The sequence below is a fragment of the Centroberyx affinis genome, unplaced genomic scaffold, assembly GCF_046629955.1.
Source record: "Centroberyx affinis isolate AG114_WGS23_722 - 3 ecotype Tasmania unplaced genomic scaffold, CSIRO-AGI_Caff_v1 ptg000621l_1, whole genome shotgun sequence".
Classification (NCBI taxonomy): domain Eukaryota; kingdom Metazoa; phylum Chordata; class Actinopteri; order Beryciformes; family Berycidae; genus Centroberyx; species Centroberyx affinis.
Window position 1 is genome coordinate 108403 of NW_027279250.1, and position 17241 is coordinate 125643.

The 17241-nt window shown below is 41.4% G+C and overlaps 1 protein-coding gene across 2 annotated transcripts in view; it reads right to left on the reverse strand.

Annotated features, from left to right (window-relative positions):
* oxr1a (oxidation resistance 1a) overlaps nucleotides 1-13930 on the reverse strand; it is a 59696-nt gene extending 45766 nt beyond the window's left edge. For both annotated transcript variants that reach the window (XM_071518681.1, XM_071518680.1), the window contains exon 1: nucleotides 13649-13930. In XM_071518681.1, coding sequence (XP_071374782.1) covers nucleotides 13649-13805 — 157 coding nt within the window. In that variant the 5' untranslated portion in view covers nucleotides 13806-13930. The remainder of the gene's footprint in view (nucleotides 1-13648) is intronic.
* Nucleotides 13931-17241: the final 3311 nt, after the last annotated feature.

Below are 17241 nucleotides of genomic sequence, written 5' to 3' on the forward strand. Positions count from 1 at the left end.
CGCACAGCGGAGCTCAGCGCAGGGGCATCTTCAATAACAAAGGCTCTAGTTTCATCACACTCCATAGGAAACCAGGAGCATCTGTCGTCCCTAAATAAGCCCTGCTTTTATAGTACGAAGCTACTTGTCCATAAATCACAGCCTGTTTGTTTTATCTAATCAATCTGCATTCTAGGTAAAAGAATTTCGATTTTCAAAACTGTGAACCACATTTTTGCAGCCAGCGTCCAAGCTGATAAAGTATTTTTCCTTTTTTCCCTCTATTTTGATATAGTGTTTGCTTTTTTTGTTGTTGTTTTTTGTGGATGTGAAGCATCTCGTGGAAAGTAACTCACATATTCATTAATTCGTTCATTCATTCACTCACGGTTAGCCTGTCTGCCCCTAGTGGCTGTTAGGAGGCATGGCACACAGCATGCTGAGAATCACTGTTTGGTCTGCAATACTGCTGAACTGTGTAGAGTGCTTCATATCTATGACACCGTTTGTCCTTGTTAAACATAAATTGTTGTATGGTAATGCATTGAGACAGCATGGTATAACTTGCTCAAAATGGCAGAATCTGAAGCACTGGGAGATGCAGAGGGCGCGATGAAAAACCATGGAGAAACGAGCCTGTGGCCATTGCCAGTCCAGATAAAGAAAATGCAGTTATCTTTGCTAAACAGTGCTGTGCAAAAAATTGTAATAGAGGTGAGCCAAGGTCACTAGTTATCTAATTTTACCACATTACCAACAATTACCACAGTGATTTTACTGTTGCCATTTCCCATCAAGAACATTTGATTTGGCGTATTAATGGCTTGAACTATAGAAACAGTGTATAAAATAGGCCACGCCCATCGTGGGGGAAATCACTGCACCGCTCTCCATTCACTTTGTGTGACTGAATGCACATCACTGTCATTATTGCCCAAATTAAACATGCCTAAAAACATGCCTAAAAGGTTTGGAGCCGTTAAGGAGAAACAAGGAGCCGGTAAGAAGAAAAATGTGGATCCAGGCTGTAAGGAGAGAGGTGCTGACAGCGGCTCATGGTAGAAGAGGGGGAAACTTTGGGACCCTGAGAGTAAATACACTTATAATGTGGCCAGTATTTTGCCACTGGTAAGTAAGTTACCAGTAATTATCTAGTTATATTCTTGTAAGATAACCTGTATGTTAAAATGTGTTTAAAAGCTACCATGCTGTCCTAACATTAGGTTGCTACTAAGCTAACATTACTGAGCCAATTCCTCCCTATACAACAGATGAGTTGTGTTCATGTGTGGATAGTTTGCTCTGTATTGACTGTCAGTCCAGGGTGCAAAAGTAATGAGAAATCTCACTGACTTGTTAGCTAACGTAAGATAACTTAGCAACAATCCACTTTAACAGCCAATGTCACGTCAGCGTCGCTCAAACTTATAGTCTGAAAAGCATAGCTGTATTTCAGATTTTTAAATATTAAGTGAAATTATTCAAGGTCAATTTATTATCTTACTTGGTGATTAAATTAAGTAGTGGTAAATCTCGAAGTATTTCACTTCAGGTCACTGTGTGGGATAATTTATCCAGCTTTATTGGAGTAATGAAAAAGGACATTGATGGAGGCCAATTAAGTTCATTTTTTCAATGTACATTTCCCTCTCTGTTGGAGGCAGTGTGCTGAAATAATTCTTTGACATACTTGTCTACTCGAAAACAGGAAAAACCTTGTCAGGCTGTCTGTATCTGAAAAGATTTCCCCCCGATCGCCGTTTTTGCCGGTTTGTTAGCGATATTGTTTTCCCCCACGGTGGGCGTGGCTTTCGAAGTATGACGCGCTCCGCAGTGTCTCTATAACACAACGACACTAGGTCAACTGTGAGTCCAGCTGTATGATTTGGCTTTTGAAAGGAGCTGCTGTGTGTCAGGAAAACAAAGGCTTCCTCTCACTGTGCTGGGATGTAAACGGTCACAAGGACTGGTGCCTGTCTGAGCAACACAGATGACTAAAAAAATGCGTGATGATGACTGCAACCGAGCCATGGCCCTCCACACTGCCTCACGGCTAGCTACCCTCTGAGACAACATAACACGGCACGCTGTAGCTCAGCGGTTCTCAATGTGGGGTTCATCCTTGAGGGGGCTCCAGGGGATCTCCAGCAACACGAGGAATAATTTGATTTCCCTATAATTTAATTCACTAGAGATTATTCCAATTAGAAAATGTATAAGAATGGCTATTCTAATCATGGGTTGCACTACTGTAACTACAATTATCTCCAGTGTAGACAGTTATACAATTTAATTTGAATTCAAAAACAAAACATCTTTCCATATGGGGGTCCCTGAGACATAATCAAATGGGTGTCTGTAGTCAATCTGTGTGATACATTTCTGACATAGAGCTACTTGGGGACACAAGAAAAGTTCCAGAGAAATGGCTCATTAGAGAACCATCTCATCTTCTCCGTATAAAAATGGTCGGAGAATGCTTCACGGCCCCGCTGCCATCTTTAGCCAGTCCAAGAATGTGTTTGCTGAGTGTAGGGCTGAGGGGCAGGCAGGCAGCGGAGCGGTAGATCTGCTCACAGTGGACTGACTAGCGATTAGTGCAGCTACAGCCCTGCAGATCAGCTCTCTCCCTCTCCCTCTCTCTCTCACACACACACACACAAAAAAATCAGAAACACCAATGAAAAACACCTAGCAACAGCTCTAAAGAATGTTTCAGTCAGTGAGTATTAGGTAGTCGCACATTGCGAAGATCTTGTGCAAGGACATCAAAACAAAGTTAACATCCTGATTGAAAGGTTTGTGTAAGAGCAAATTATGCTAACTCACATAGACCCCTTTTACGCCTGGCATGAGTCTTTAGTGAACAGATTGTAACTGAATGAGAAAAAAACATAAAATCCAGGTGTAAATGTACCCAAGACACACTTAAGGTCAGATTATCCAAACCGCCTCTGGAAGTGGTCAGGGACTCAATTGGCTACATTAACAACAAAGTATAAATCCAATGCTTCTCCAATATGCATACAGTAACTGTAAAATAAACTTAACAACCAGAAAGTGTAATCAAATCGAACACCTGGCAGGCAGGTCCAACAGTACTTGTCAAAAAAACAGTAGATTGCCAGGATGCTCATTGATGGGGAACAAGGAAGACAATGTGGGTTTTGAAACACAGAAATCTCAGCACCTGGTGAAGTAATCGTTGGGTCATTGGTATTGATCAACAACCCTATCAACCCCCACAGATGGATGGGGCAGTAAAAATGGTACTTATCGACACTTTAAAGGCAGAAATGGTATGAGAGGAACCAAGGTACATGGTAATCTCTGTTTTGGGAAAGAAAATGTTGATTTTCTTTGTGTATGTTGGAGATGCATTTAGAAATCACATGTCATAGTAATCCAGCTAAGTCATACCTAGACACACCTAGTCATACCTAGACATAGCTAGTCCTCTTGAGTGCATGGTTGTGACTAAAAGGACAGGGCCACATGACAGGCACAATGTGCGTCTATCAACAACCATGTGTCCTGTCGAAGCATCCTTGAACAAGACGATGAACTGCTACCTGCTCATTTATTTCAAGTAACTGGACAAGAGCGTCAGATAAATGCAAAGGCCACTGCATTCTGTATTTGACTAAAAACAGTGTGTTCTGTACATATGCAATCTGTTGAGTATGAATCATGGCTGCTAAAAATATGGTTCCCTCAATCTGTAAACAGCCATGACAAACCGATGCGGGAAGGGAATTCGAGAGACAACAACTATGTGAGTAACGTTCCCTCATGGTCTGATAGAACACACAAGCAGCCAATTTCCCTCTGCTCCCTTGTCTTCCCTGCCTGCTGGCTGTAGAGCCCCCCCGGATGTTATTTTTAGAAAGCCCCTCGACGGTAGGGGAGGCAAGTGCTCTGCACCACAGCCATGCCGAACAGGTGCTAGGCGGGAGTAGTGCAACACTGCTGTAGACTTTCACAGAAGGTCGGTGAGGGATGGTGAGGGAGGGAGGACGGACTGCCTCTTTGGATTGGGTGTTCGCGACGTATGTAGACTACAATCAGCGCAGCCTGTACTTCGGCTGTTACATTTCACACAGTGAGAAAGCAAGTTATTTATGACTTTTATCAAGAATTGCAACAACATTGACAGCCAGAAATCTCAGCACCTGGGCAAGTAGTAATTGCTGAGTCATTGGTATTGATCAACAACCCCATCAAATCCCTGCCGATGTGCTATGGGAGAGTAAATATCTTATGTTCTGCACTAAGAGAAACAAGTGTCATACAGTAAAAAAACTAAACAAAGAGGGGATACTCTTATGCTGACATGCAGACCACACTGTTGGGTTAAGAGGGATGGATGGAGAGTCGTTACTTCTGACTTGAAGTCAACAGTCCGTGAAAAGAACAGTCTGTTCGGTCAGTGCAGTACAGTATATACAATGAAATGCTTCCTCAAATAGAACTGGAATGAAAAGTGCTGACTATTAGGAAGTGACAAACTAGGGCTTTAAAGCCAAGCTGGTGGTGCTGTTATCTTAACACCATGTCGTTAGGCTGTACATGACAACTTTATTGCAGCCAAGACAACTCTAGAGTTTTGTGGGTCTTATTCCCATGTGCAAAGAGAACTACTGTATTATGTATTGCATGCTAAGTATCATATATCATACGTATTAATGTGCCATGATTTAGAGAGCTGAGAGGGGCAAAATGGGTTTTTTGTGTGCAGAGGGTCTTGATAGTGCCAGGGATTGTGTGTGGATGCTACAGAGAGCATGCTGTTTGAGACAGAGTAATCTCACACCCTGGGATACACTTCACATTTGGCTGCAGACAACTCCTCTGCCAGAAACACAGTCCTCACTACAGCCCCTAACAGCAACGCAACATGTAAACGGATTATCTTACTTAATACTGTCAATTACTTAAAAGGAAAACCTAGGCAAGAGTGAGATTTAAAATGTATTGACTGCAGTGTGGCTAATAGCCTTAGATGGAGTGGGGGGCACCTGGCTGAGGCAGACATGATGTCCAGATTTGAGAAAGAACATTTCTATTCTGATATTTAACTTCATCAAGCCTGTTTTTTTTCTGGGGACTTTTTTAATACTTTAAATTCATATAGCCTAAAGGAAAGAAATTGTAGGTGTATGGATTGTCTAATTACTGTAGCTCTCATATTGTTGCAAGTTGCAGAAAGAAAAAGGAATCAAGAGCAACATTTCATATCACATGATTAGAACTATCTATAGCAAGCTGAATGTATTAACAGGCAACAACAGCAAATGTCAGCTCTCTTAATCAAAAGTCCCACAGTCTCAGAAGACATCAGGAATACCGCTGAATATGACTAAAAATGTTAACATTGCAGTATCAAGAAACAGGCCATTACTGCTCTATTACTCTGCAGTAGCGCTGGCAGTACTTGCGCTCTTTCTATTCTTTCCATTGTAATGAATATACATGGGCCTAGTGGAGCTGTCAACTTAAGCACAGAGAACAGGGAGTGACAGGCAACATCCCTCTGCCAACACTCTCAGTAGCACTCAGCTCTATATTACACTGCCAGCCTCCACAGACCAGCCTATACACCACTCTACAGCTGGTATGGAAAACTTTGCTGGAGCAGCACTTTGTGTGTGTGTGTGTATGTGTGTGTGTGTGTGTGTGTGTGTGTTAGGAGGCACTGGCCTCCTAACACACACACACTGCCCTGTACTCTAATTAACACTCTCCCCACGTCAACTAATCAGAGTGTGCTCATGTCGGTGGTTTTGTGTGTGTCGCTACAGATGCTTGATATCGGAAGATGAATCTCTTACCAGATTCTAAACTTTAAAAGCAACACACTGGTCTGCACCAAGGTGTGTTAATCCTCACACACACACACACACACACACACCCACATCTCAATTTATATTCTGATGGCGTATGAATGACTGTTTCCATAGTGACCAATCTGGTGCAGACTTAAACGAAAAGGTATTATTTAAAAAAAAAAATACTAATAGCAAAAATGTGTTTGCCTGCATTACTTTCAGCTTGTGGGAAAATTTCTCCAAATCAAATTGTTTCCAAATTAAAACAAGATGAACTTGAGCTGCCTAATGCCCCGCCATAATCACCATGATATATTAAACATAACCAGTTATACTAATGAGGTCATTAATTAAGATAATTAATGTATTAATTAGCACATATCTCTACGCCAACATGCTTGTCTTCACATAACACATGGGTGGTACTGATATGAACTCTGTACCTTAAAGCGTTAACGAGTTATGGTAGTTTAAAGAAAATCAGTTTTCCCTCATTTACATGCAAATTTATGCAGCAAGGTGCTCCGACATCTAATCAGATCATCTACTCTATTGGGGGAACCTGTGGTGTAAGTATGAAGTTTCTATCATGTATTATTCTTGATTTATTGTGTTCACAAAAATGTTTGTCACAATGACAACATAATGTCCCGCATACCATGTACCATGGTGGTGGGACATAATAAAAACCATCCCATATAGCCAAGATCAACCTCTGGTATTAACAGAAATCTCTGCAACAGATAACTTAGCTTACAAGTTTCCCACTGACACAAATACACTGAATCACATTGATCTGCACTCAATGCACTCACTGTACCCTCCATGCGCAGCCAAAAACCACGGGGCATTGCCTCAGTGCAGGACCTCACTTCCTCCTCCTCTCTGGTGTCACACCCAGTCCGACTTCCCTCATTATCCCTTACTTCAGGCCCACTAATCACACCATGATTCCTCCATCCATTGGCGTTGGGGTTATTGCGCTGTGAGCAATATTTCTCTTGCAAGTCAACATTGGGGGGGTAAAATGGGACTTGATGAATGGTACGGTTGAAGTCTAACTCTGCACCGGCTGGATCAATGTTAATGATACATAATGTATGCTCCTCCAGAACAATGCTATGATTCATCCTTATCACAACATTAAATTCCAACACAACCAGTAAACTGATCAGAAATGATGATCTGCAAATGGGCGTTCATGACCAATGCCCATTCATTATTCCTCTGTAATCAACCTTATTTAATGAAATAATCTTTTGATTGCCTCAAGAGAAAATACATAGATACAAATAGTTGAACATAGTGTAGAGTCGGCATGGGCAATTTTGTACTACACATATTTATGGCACAAAAGTGTATCTTGATCTGTTGACGTCACCTGTTGGAGCCCTGGCACTCTGCATCTCTGCAGCAACACTAACCTCTCAGGTTACAGCTCCAATCAATAGGAGGAGAAGTGATGAGCTCAGCTATGAGAAACACAAACTCTGCATTATCAGATCTTCTTATCGAGCCAAAAGCAAAGGGTCCTGTTCAGGAGTCAAGATTTAAACAGGCTACTGTATTTGCCAATTGCAGGTATAGGGATTACTCTGTAAGAAAGCCACGATTTGGTTTCTCTCTTGTGACAAGACACTGGGGAAACATTTATGCATTCATAAACATTAGCCTACATAATAAAAGGTGCATTAAATAAAGGCGATCAGCACCTTTCATCTAGTGATATGGGTCATGGTAGTTTAAAGTGCTTCTTGAAGTGCACCTCCCTTCTAACCACACTCTGTAATGGCCAACTAGTAATAGAGACTGTATCACCAACACTGACAGTTTGCTTTCCATCTACACAGAGAAGTCGGCTGAGATCAAGGGGAAAAAATGAAGGCGGAGTCTCTTCAAATCCATCTGCATGACTCACTATCACGCAGGAGGGATGAGACTTGACAACATGATGGACCTTCTCTCTCCTCGGCAATAGCACACAGCTTATTTATCTTACAGTTTTAGTGCCAAATCTTTATCCTTTTCAATATAGCACGCCTAGAGACAGAGGGGCAAAAAATAATAATAATTCAGTTAGGGAAACAATGTGACATTTCCCTCATGACTTGAGTGAAAGACTGGCTTTCTGACTGAGGTCATGGGTACATCTTTAAAATCAAAGTTAAAGACATACCTGATAGGAGTGCTTAGTCAAACATTCACAGATATTGAGAGAGGGGTGATGATCATTGACCCCGTGAAGGTCTGTGGTCTGTCCGTCATTTCAGCATTTATTCTTAACAGGCACAAACCAAATAACGCTGCCACTGCAGCCCCGCACTAATCAATGTGTGATCAAAGCCGAGTTCACATCAGAGGCCATAGGTTACTGTACAAAACTGCAGATATTTCCTTTGGATTGGTTAGTAAAAGTTGATTTGTAAAACACAGATATACAGCATTTAACTACACAATAACTCTCTGGTTAGTATCAACTGAACTAACTATTTCAACTGTAACTAACTAGGCAACAGTTATTAAAAAATGAACAGATCAAATTACAAAATTATACTAATAATAGACTAAGAATAATGTAAGCAAGCAAGTACTATTTCTATGTAATAACAATGTTATTTCACTTTCAAATGTGCATGCTTATAGAGCTAAATGTTGAATGTCACAATGTCACTACACTGGCTATAAAACTTTTTTTTACCATTCTAACTATATTGTCCCATAAGGGAAATTTGGTCTGCACAATTGAACGTGTAATTGTACATCACAATTTTAGCTTCCACAGTTAATAATAATAAACATCATCATCTTGCCAAAATAGAGTTGCAAAGTTCTTTACAAGATAAACAAATGTAATATTCATAGAATATTGGCATATCAGCAACATTGAAACATTTCATTTAGAATTTTCAGTAGTTGAATATACTTAAGATGTCCATATGAGATGACAAGAGTGCAATAAATAATTTTGTTCCTCAAATCATCAAGACTAAAAAATAAATAATCATGATCCCAATATCTATCAAAATAGTCAGGATTACCATTTTAGCTATAATCATGAAGCCCTACTTGCAGACACGGTTTACAGTACAAAACAATGAAAAACACAATAAAAGCACAATAAAATAATGAACACAACACAAAACCCCCCAATAAAAACTTGCCATACAGACATCAGTTGATAGGACCAGACAAGGAGTCAACACTGTATGAAACACAAAGTATTTAAACAGGCAGGAGATGCTACATCATTTAACCTTCAAATGAAGCGATTTAAAGTGCAGTGGGGAGAGTTGAGAGATTCTTTCACTCTTGAGTTGAGGCAGTCCACTGTGCTGCCCAGAGGGGATAAACTCAAACTGCTCTAATGGGTGACCAGGACAATTGAGAATGGCATTGGTCTTCTTCACCACATCGATCTCAAAGACTGCAGTTAGTTGTGCCTTGCTCACACCAGCATTTTTACTGGCTTTTTTAACAAAGCTCCTCAATCTATTTCCATTGCTTAAGCTCAAGTGGCTAAACCAGGCTACAATAGAAAAAGTTAAAACAGATTCAATAAAATTCCAATAAAACAAGGCCATACTTTTACCACACACGTTATCTTTCATAGGAAAAACAAAGACTGTTATACCTTATTACAGACTGCATCTGTCTCAGCAAAGCAAAGTTTGCCAACTATAAGTCTCCAGATATTTATATTGTCCACAAACTCAATTTTTGAGAACATTCAACTCAAGGAAAAATTATTCCCCATGACACAAAGTCATCAACATGTCCATGTTCGTTTCCCCCTTGCTGCAACAGAATGACAGAATCATCTACAAATGCGATAAAACGTCTCTCTACATGTTTGCTGCACCACTCAGTCAGTAGTATGTAAAATGTAAGAGTCCTGTAACCCTGAAGGATCCAGTGGATGAAAAGCGCCTCTCTGAGAAGCCTCTATTAACCCAAACACCCTACAATCTGTCAGTAAGGAAGTCCACTGCCCACCCCACTAAGTCCAGATCTGGGAGAGGAGCTTCTATGAAAGAAGTTGGACAGCGTTGAAGGCTGAAGAAAAAGTCTTGCGGGGGTCTTTGGTCCACCCAGGTGCTGATACAACAGATGAAGAAAGTGTAGCATCGGCCACCCCCTCTCTGCCCTATATGCAAATGTAATGGATCTCATGCATTATCAAATTGACTGGATATAGTTTTAATCAGTTTCTCTGTTTTCAACACTAGGGAAATTAATGCCACAGGCCTGAAATCATTCAACTCCCTGGGATTGCTCTTTTTGGCCTTGGGAACAACAGTTACATATTTCCAGAGACTAGGTACTCTGCAGCTGAAGTGATTTTGTAAAAATGAGGATAAAAGAAGATGCAATTGAGTTGCTCAGAATAGGTCATAAGTACCTTCCCTTAGATATTGCCTGTACTCATCATTTGTGCTCATTATCTCGCCTCTTTGAAACTTTTGCTTGTTGAAATAACTAACTTCCTGAACAGAGAAGACTATTTCAGCACCAGCTGTCGTCTTCCTATAGATCTCATTATTTTCAGAATTAAAATCACGGCAGTCAAAACATTCAGCTCATTGGCCACATGTCTGAGTTAAAGTCTTTCAGGCTTAATCACTGTATTGTTTATCTTGTCATGTGACCCTTCCTCCCTCTCCATACAGACCTAAGGCTGTTACTGCTAAGCTTAGCCTCTATGTTTATATTTCTGCTCTGATTTTTTTTTTATTTCTTTACTTGCGTCCTTTCTATATAGTTTGCCTCATACCAACCAAATGCAGCTTGTTATTGGGACAGACTGTTATCATTAATACATGCTGTGTCTGCAAGGTCATCAATACTGTTGACTCCTGAAACACAGAGCAGTCCATGTAGTCAAAGCGTCCATGCAAAGCCTGGGAACTGTCATCAGTGCTGACCTTGCAGTTCAGTAAGTGCAGAGCAGGTGTATAGTTCTGATTCCAACGGGACTCTAACCACTGATTTTTAAGCTCCCTTGACAGAGCCATAACAGCAGTCCAGTGTCTTATTATGGTGTGCAGGGCAAGTGACATACTGATAAAAAACTGTCCAAAGACTTCTCGAAATTACAGTGATTAAAGTCACCCATGATGATGTTTGGACCGTCAGGAGAGTCAGATTGCAGTTTCCGCATCACGCTGATAATTGCAGCAGTCTTGGCGTCAGCTTTTGGGGTGAACGTAAACAACAGTGACAAATAATTGAAGCAACACCCTTGGGGGATAGAGAGGCCTTACCAATGTAGAAAGGAGTTCAAAGTCGTGAGGACAAACCTGTTCTCGCGCGGTGACATTGCTGCACCATCTGCGGTTAATATATGGGCAGAGACAACCACAATGTGATTTTCTGGTCACCTCGCTGACACGATCCAGGTGGATGTAAATGTCCAGCTGTAAATGTCCAGAGTCAAGTCCATGTCGGAATCAGTCAGCAGGGTTATGGCGAATTCAAAAAGACATGAAGGGTCATATGCAGCCGATTTATTACGGCTGAGACTGGAGGGCATGAATCCCTGCCTCTACGCCTGCTTTATTCCTGCCGCTGTGTCTCCAATGGTGTCTTTCTGTCTTCCTAATATGTGTAGACTTTTCTGTACAGAAATGCGTGTAAAATGTAGCAGCTTGTCGGGCGTGCACAGCTACAAATTGAAGTTCATCTGGCTTCAACTTTTTTCCACACACTGATGATGCGGTGAAGCGCGAACCAAACAGAGTAGAGGGAATGTAGGGTAGGCCATTTACTTTATTGTTATGTACTTGATTCATTATTTCAATTAACAAGAATGATTATATACCAAATAAAATAAAAGCGAGGCAAAAACAAAGCTAAGACAGTATGACATTATTAGTTGCTGCACCCAACATGATGACATGAACCATCAATGACCACCCAGGCAACACTTGTCTTCTCCGCTGCCGACAAAGCAGCTTATATGGCAGACCCGTAACGTGAACATACCATCAGAGCACGACCACATCCACATGGGTAGTGCTGCACTACCTATACTCACTATTTCCACATCTACCATCCTCTCTACAGTTCTCCTCGTCTTGCCACTTACACGACCTGCCTCCTCGTCTAGTTAGTCCCACTCTTTCCCCCTCAGCAGGGCCGTAGCCTGCAGACACGAGCCGCCCCCACGGTCCACTCTGGTGCTGGAGAGAGAGGTACAGGGACTGCTAATGAACCCGACTGCCATCCATGGCGTTTCAAGAGCAGCAGAGCATGCATCTGATTAATCTTTGTCCTAATTAGATCGAACAATTAACCTGCCTGCCACCGAGCTCTGAGCCCTGTTGACTCTGCATGAGCTGCAACCACTGTATGCAAGAAGAGAGCGGGGTGAAAATGCGCCCTCACACTGCAATATTCTGTGTTTTCAAAATGGCCAATTAATGGCAGCCAATTGCGTGGAGCATTCTTTCTATGGATCGTGTGATGATGAAGATTATTGCGGAAAGCTTAGATCCTTTTCTGGTTTTCATTTCAATAGACACACTTTTAATTCAAAGTCAGAGAAGGTACTAATGGGTTTCACCATGAACAAAGTGTGAGATCCAAAACAGAGAAAACAATAACATGAAAATTCTATCTTCTTTAACACAGAGATACTCCCCTACGTGAAAAGCCTTGAGGGCATACTTGTTCACACACTGGCTTGATGTTTAAGCATGCACTGCTAGCTGATCTGAAATATTTGGGATGCCTCAGTACCCCCCATGTGTCCTCACAACAGCCTCAACTGGTAGAGAACAACAACCACTGAGGACATGAATTGAACTGATGTGTTATGCTTAATTAGCATCACTTTAGAAATAGGAAACAGGCATGGAGACCGTTAAGTCATATGACTACACTGTCAAGGAAGTGAAGTTCCTTCTACATGTGTGCAGCAGTCTGACAGTGTTGTACATAAGGAAGGCTTTCGCATTGCCTGTTAAGTTTGCTGTACTCAAAACCTGACTGACATTTATTTAAAGGTTTGCTTTGTCCACTGTGGTTACCTCCCCACCCATTAGAGTAGGTTATATAACTCTCTACAAAGCCATATCAACAAACATCTTGTCAGTTGGGATTCCTTAAGACAAAATCTTAGCAAATGGTAGTCCGTGGTCTAACTCATATCTGTTTGAGAGTCCTTGATGTGAAAATCTTTGGGAACCACTGACATTGTAGATTACAGATATTACGCTGCTTTAAAGTCGCTCAGAGGAAACAATGCATCTAACGCTACTGCACGAGCCTGAGCTGACAGAACGTCAGCTCATAGCAGCACGAACTTTCAGCTCCAAACGTAGTTAAAACAAAAATCTGGCATTTAATGTTCTCCTAATCATCTTCAAACGCTGTAGAATAAAAATTCGGATTTCTACAAAAAGTTGGGGTCTTCTGGTGAATTCGGCATATAGATAATCAAAGAAGCAGCACTTTATTTTAAAAGAATCTCAACTTTTAGAATAGGTTCGCACTGCTCGCTACCACCCACCTCAGTGTATTTTAGTGGAATATGGGTGTGCTGACAGATTCTAGAAGTTACAGTTTTATTGAAATAAATGGTGCTTGGAGTATTGGATTATGCCGAGTGTAGGAGTGGCTCTTAACGATTAGTATAACGTTTAAGTCATGTTCTTCCAGGTATGTACGTTTGTCGATAAGACAGGAAACATTAAACTGACGTATTTCTGAACGGAGTTTGGCGTGACGCTGTAGAGAAAAGCACGTACCGGGGTTTGGTCTGTTCAGAAAACTGACTAGGATAAGAAAAGACACCTCCAACGTTTTCCTTCAAACGAACAACACGTGGAGGTGGAACTAACCTGTTTTGGAGACGAAGGTGCTGCTGTCATGTGCTGTCCCAGTGTGGTGCGGCTCGGTTTGGCTTTGGTCACTCTCCAGTCCGGCCCAGAGTCTGTGGGAGATTGCGTCCCTGACAGCTCTGGCGCTGCTGCCCGTAAAGGACAATATGTAGTCCATAGTGCTATTGCTGCTAAACTTTAGCTAAGAACACGCTTTCAAAGTAGCGTGAACCCTGCGCAAAATGCAGCGTTGGCAAAAAAAAAAGAGACAGGCTCCAACTCGCGGTGTGAAAAGCCTCTAACGTAACTCCACACATTCCGAAACAGGAACTGTCTGAAACACGTCAACAACTGCTAACTTTTTTTTGCCCCTAGTGGAGTCAAGCTGTGCAAAGCGGTTGGTAATAGAATGGCTCCGTTTACAGCAGCCTACTGTCCTATTGGCCTACATTTACAGTGGGCCATTGCTGAAACAATGGAGGGACTCCCAAACTTTTTCATGTCAAAGACCTTCAAATCAATGTGTATTTCAATTACTGACCTACATTTGATAAATTGTGGTCCTAAGGAAACCCATTTGAGGAGATTTCTGTTGTTATTGCTTTGCATAACATTGTATATCTGTCTATATTGTAGACTGGGTGACAAAAGTAAATCATCAGAATAGTCATCCTTATGCATTCTAACTTCTAGGGAGTGAAATAATATAGAAATTAAACTATTTCTCATTTTGCTGATGAGAACCCCCTCATGGACCCCTGGAGGCCCCAGGACCCCGCTTTGGGAACCATTGGAATAGAGGGAATTGAGAGAATACAGGATCTCACTTTATTAAATCTTCCTGAGTGTATGCCAAAACAACAACCGGTCTGAGTTGGCATTTCCTGTGGTCTAGTGAAATGATACATCTACATATAGACTCCTGAAACACGCCTACACACATGGCTGTCTCATCTAGAAATAGATGAACAGAAATGACTAACTGATGTGTTTTATTCCAAAATGCGGGGCATCTATTTTTTATCGCATCAACTTGAAATTCACCACTCAATAGCTCAAAAATATACAGTACACGATTCCATCTGCAGAAATGTATTTGGCAAATGTTTGTCAAAATCAGGTTTTACCTTTTGTATGCATATGTGTCATAAGCATAAATTCTATTTTTTTTTTTATATGATTCATTTTATACAATTGATTTGAAACAAATAATCAATTTCAGGTTCACATTGTTGATTGGAGGCAAGACTGCCAGGCTTCTGAACTTTATTATAATTCAGATCATGGGTATGAAAAATGAACTTTGACAAATCTGTATGAATAAATAAATAAATAAATAAATAAATAGATGAATAAAAAATGCAACCCGACTCAACCCACACCAATTTCCAGGCTGTTGCTAGGATATTTCATAGCCATCAAGTGCGGGGCTTTATGGCACCCAGGAGAATGACATCCATCTGACTTCCACCATAATAACATTCTAATAAATTGAGACTTTCACATTCCCAGCCAAAGTACACTTCTGTGCCCATATGCGACTCAAGAGGCGTAGTGAGAACTCTAAGACCTGTGACATATAAGTGTCTGTTCATCTAGTGAGAGATAGAAGGAGATGGCATTTGCAGTGGGTAAATGAATGTGGAAAAGTGAAAAACCAACAGACCAGAACAGGGTGTAATAATTGGGCAGCAGACTCAGGTAGTGAACTGGAAAGACTGTGATGCATTATTCATTTAGGGGGCATAGCTGTGGTGAGACAGGAGTCAGGAGTTTAAAGAAATCCTGTAGTATTTCAGAGGAATTAAAGGACTGATCAAAATGAGGGAGCTGGCTCCATTTGTTCATTCATTCACATTAGGAAATGTTACAGAGATAATCGTTTCTGTGTAAGACGTAATCTGACTGGGCAACTAACGGTGTTGCTTCCTATTAGCTGCAATAACTGTGCTGAGATAAAAGAGACTATGATGAAAAAACAGACAGTTCCTCATTAAAGGTTGAGTAGGCCTTTTGTATTTGATACCGTCTGGTTTCCAGAGTGAAAAAAAAAGATTGAGCACATTCAACTAATGTGATTTGGGAATGAGTCAGATTCAATACTGAATGTGCTCCATCTGCTGGTCAGAATGAACAGTGCAGGCTTGGCTGTCCTGCCTTGGTGAAAAGAGCAGTGGAGTGTAGGCGAACAGCAACAACAGAACAGGATAACAGGCCGTATCATAAGCTAACGCTTGGCAAAGGAGTTTTTTGTTTGTCTGTTCGATTTTTAATGAAGCAGTCTACAGAGTAGAGATGCTCCTCCCTGCTACAAGGTGCAACTCAAATCGGACTTTTACACTCTTCCTAAAACAACGTCAGTACAACATATAAAGTTTAATTTGCCAAACTGTTCAACTCTTGTTAAATCAGGCGATGATGTACGAGGCCCTAGATGGACCTGTCGTCATGGGATTTCATTTGGCCCTCTGTTGCTCTGTGACCTTGCACAAGGCCCTGCTGGGACACTTGGTACTCGGACAATGTGTTTATATGGGCTGTAGACTGGCGGGGCCTTGTGGCTCCATGATATACTGTGTTGCCGTACAGCTGCCCAGAGCAGTCATCAAATCATCCATAACATCCTCTGAGGGAGCCTGGCTGGGTTTTTCTCTCCTACACTCTGTTTCGCCTAATAGGGTGAGAGATATACTTTCTCACTGTAGAGACCAAACAATAAAGCCAAATCTAGTTATGAAGGTCTATTTTCCTGGCTGACTCCTCCACAGTCTCTTTAATTAAGCTTAAGTGTGATTTGAATGGCAAAATAAAAGATTTCCACTGTGCTCATTTAATAATGCAAGCCTTCGTTGTGTGGAAATTAGTTTCTTGTTCTACTTCAGCTAGGATTTCTGATGTATTGTCTTTTTCCCATATTATATTAATGACCTGAAGAGACATTGAAGCTTATCAGCCAACTGGCATCGATTATGGTGTTATGTTTTTCTGAGTGTTATACAAATTACCCAGTTCTTTTAATGGTTGGTAGGTCATCATAGGTCTTCTTTCAAGTGTGAGATGATCTTACTCTGTCAAACTGGCAAAGCCCTAAAGAGATCAACTCATTCTGTTGATGCACGCAAAATTCCTAACTTTGCCTTTCTTATTAATTTTTTAAGACCATCAGATCAGAGATTGCTTCTGGCACGTGAAAGTGCACAACTAGTCCGGTAATCATTCTGTTTAAATGACTTTCAAGTGGTGAAGTCTTGTTGTACAAGAAGCCGTATAGAAACCATCTAGTGTCAGCAGCTGCCAGCAAAAGCCTTTAGCAGGTCTTGTGTGCGAGGCTTTGTCATCATCTGGGAGCAGGGCGCTGGGGAGCGAGTGTTAATCTCAGCAGTTTCCCCCAGTGAGAGCCAGGTAGGCTGCAGCCTAATCCTGAGAAGAGGAAGGCTTTCATTATGGAACAACAAACATGAAGGCCACTGGGGAGCTGCAGCTTTTCCACTGTCAACGGACGGACGGAATACACAAGCAGGTTACGTAAGCGGAGCTGCTGCACGCTGGTGTGATCATCAACATATCAACATATAGGCGCTAGAATGAACGTACTCATACTGCACATACACACA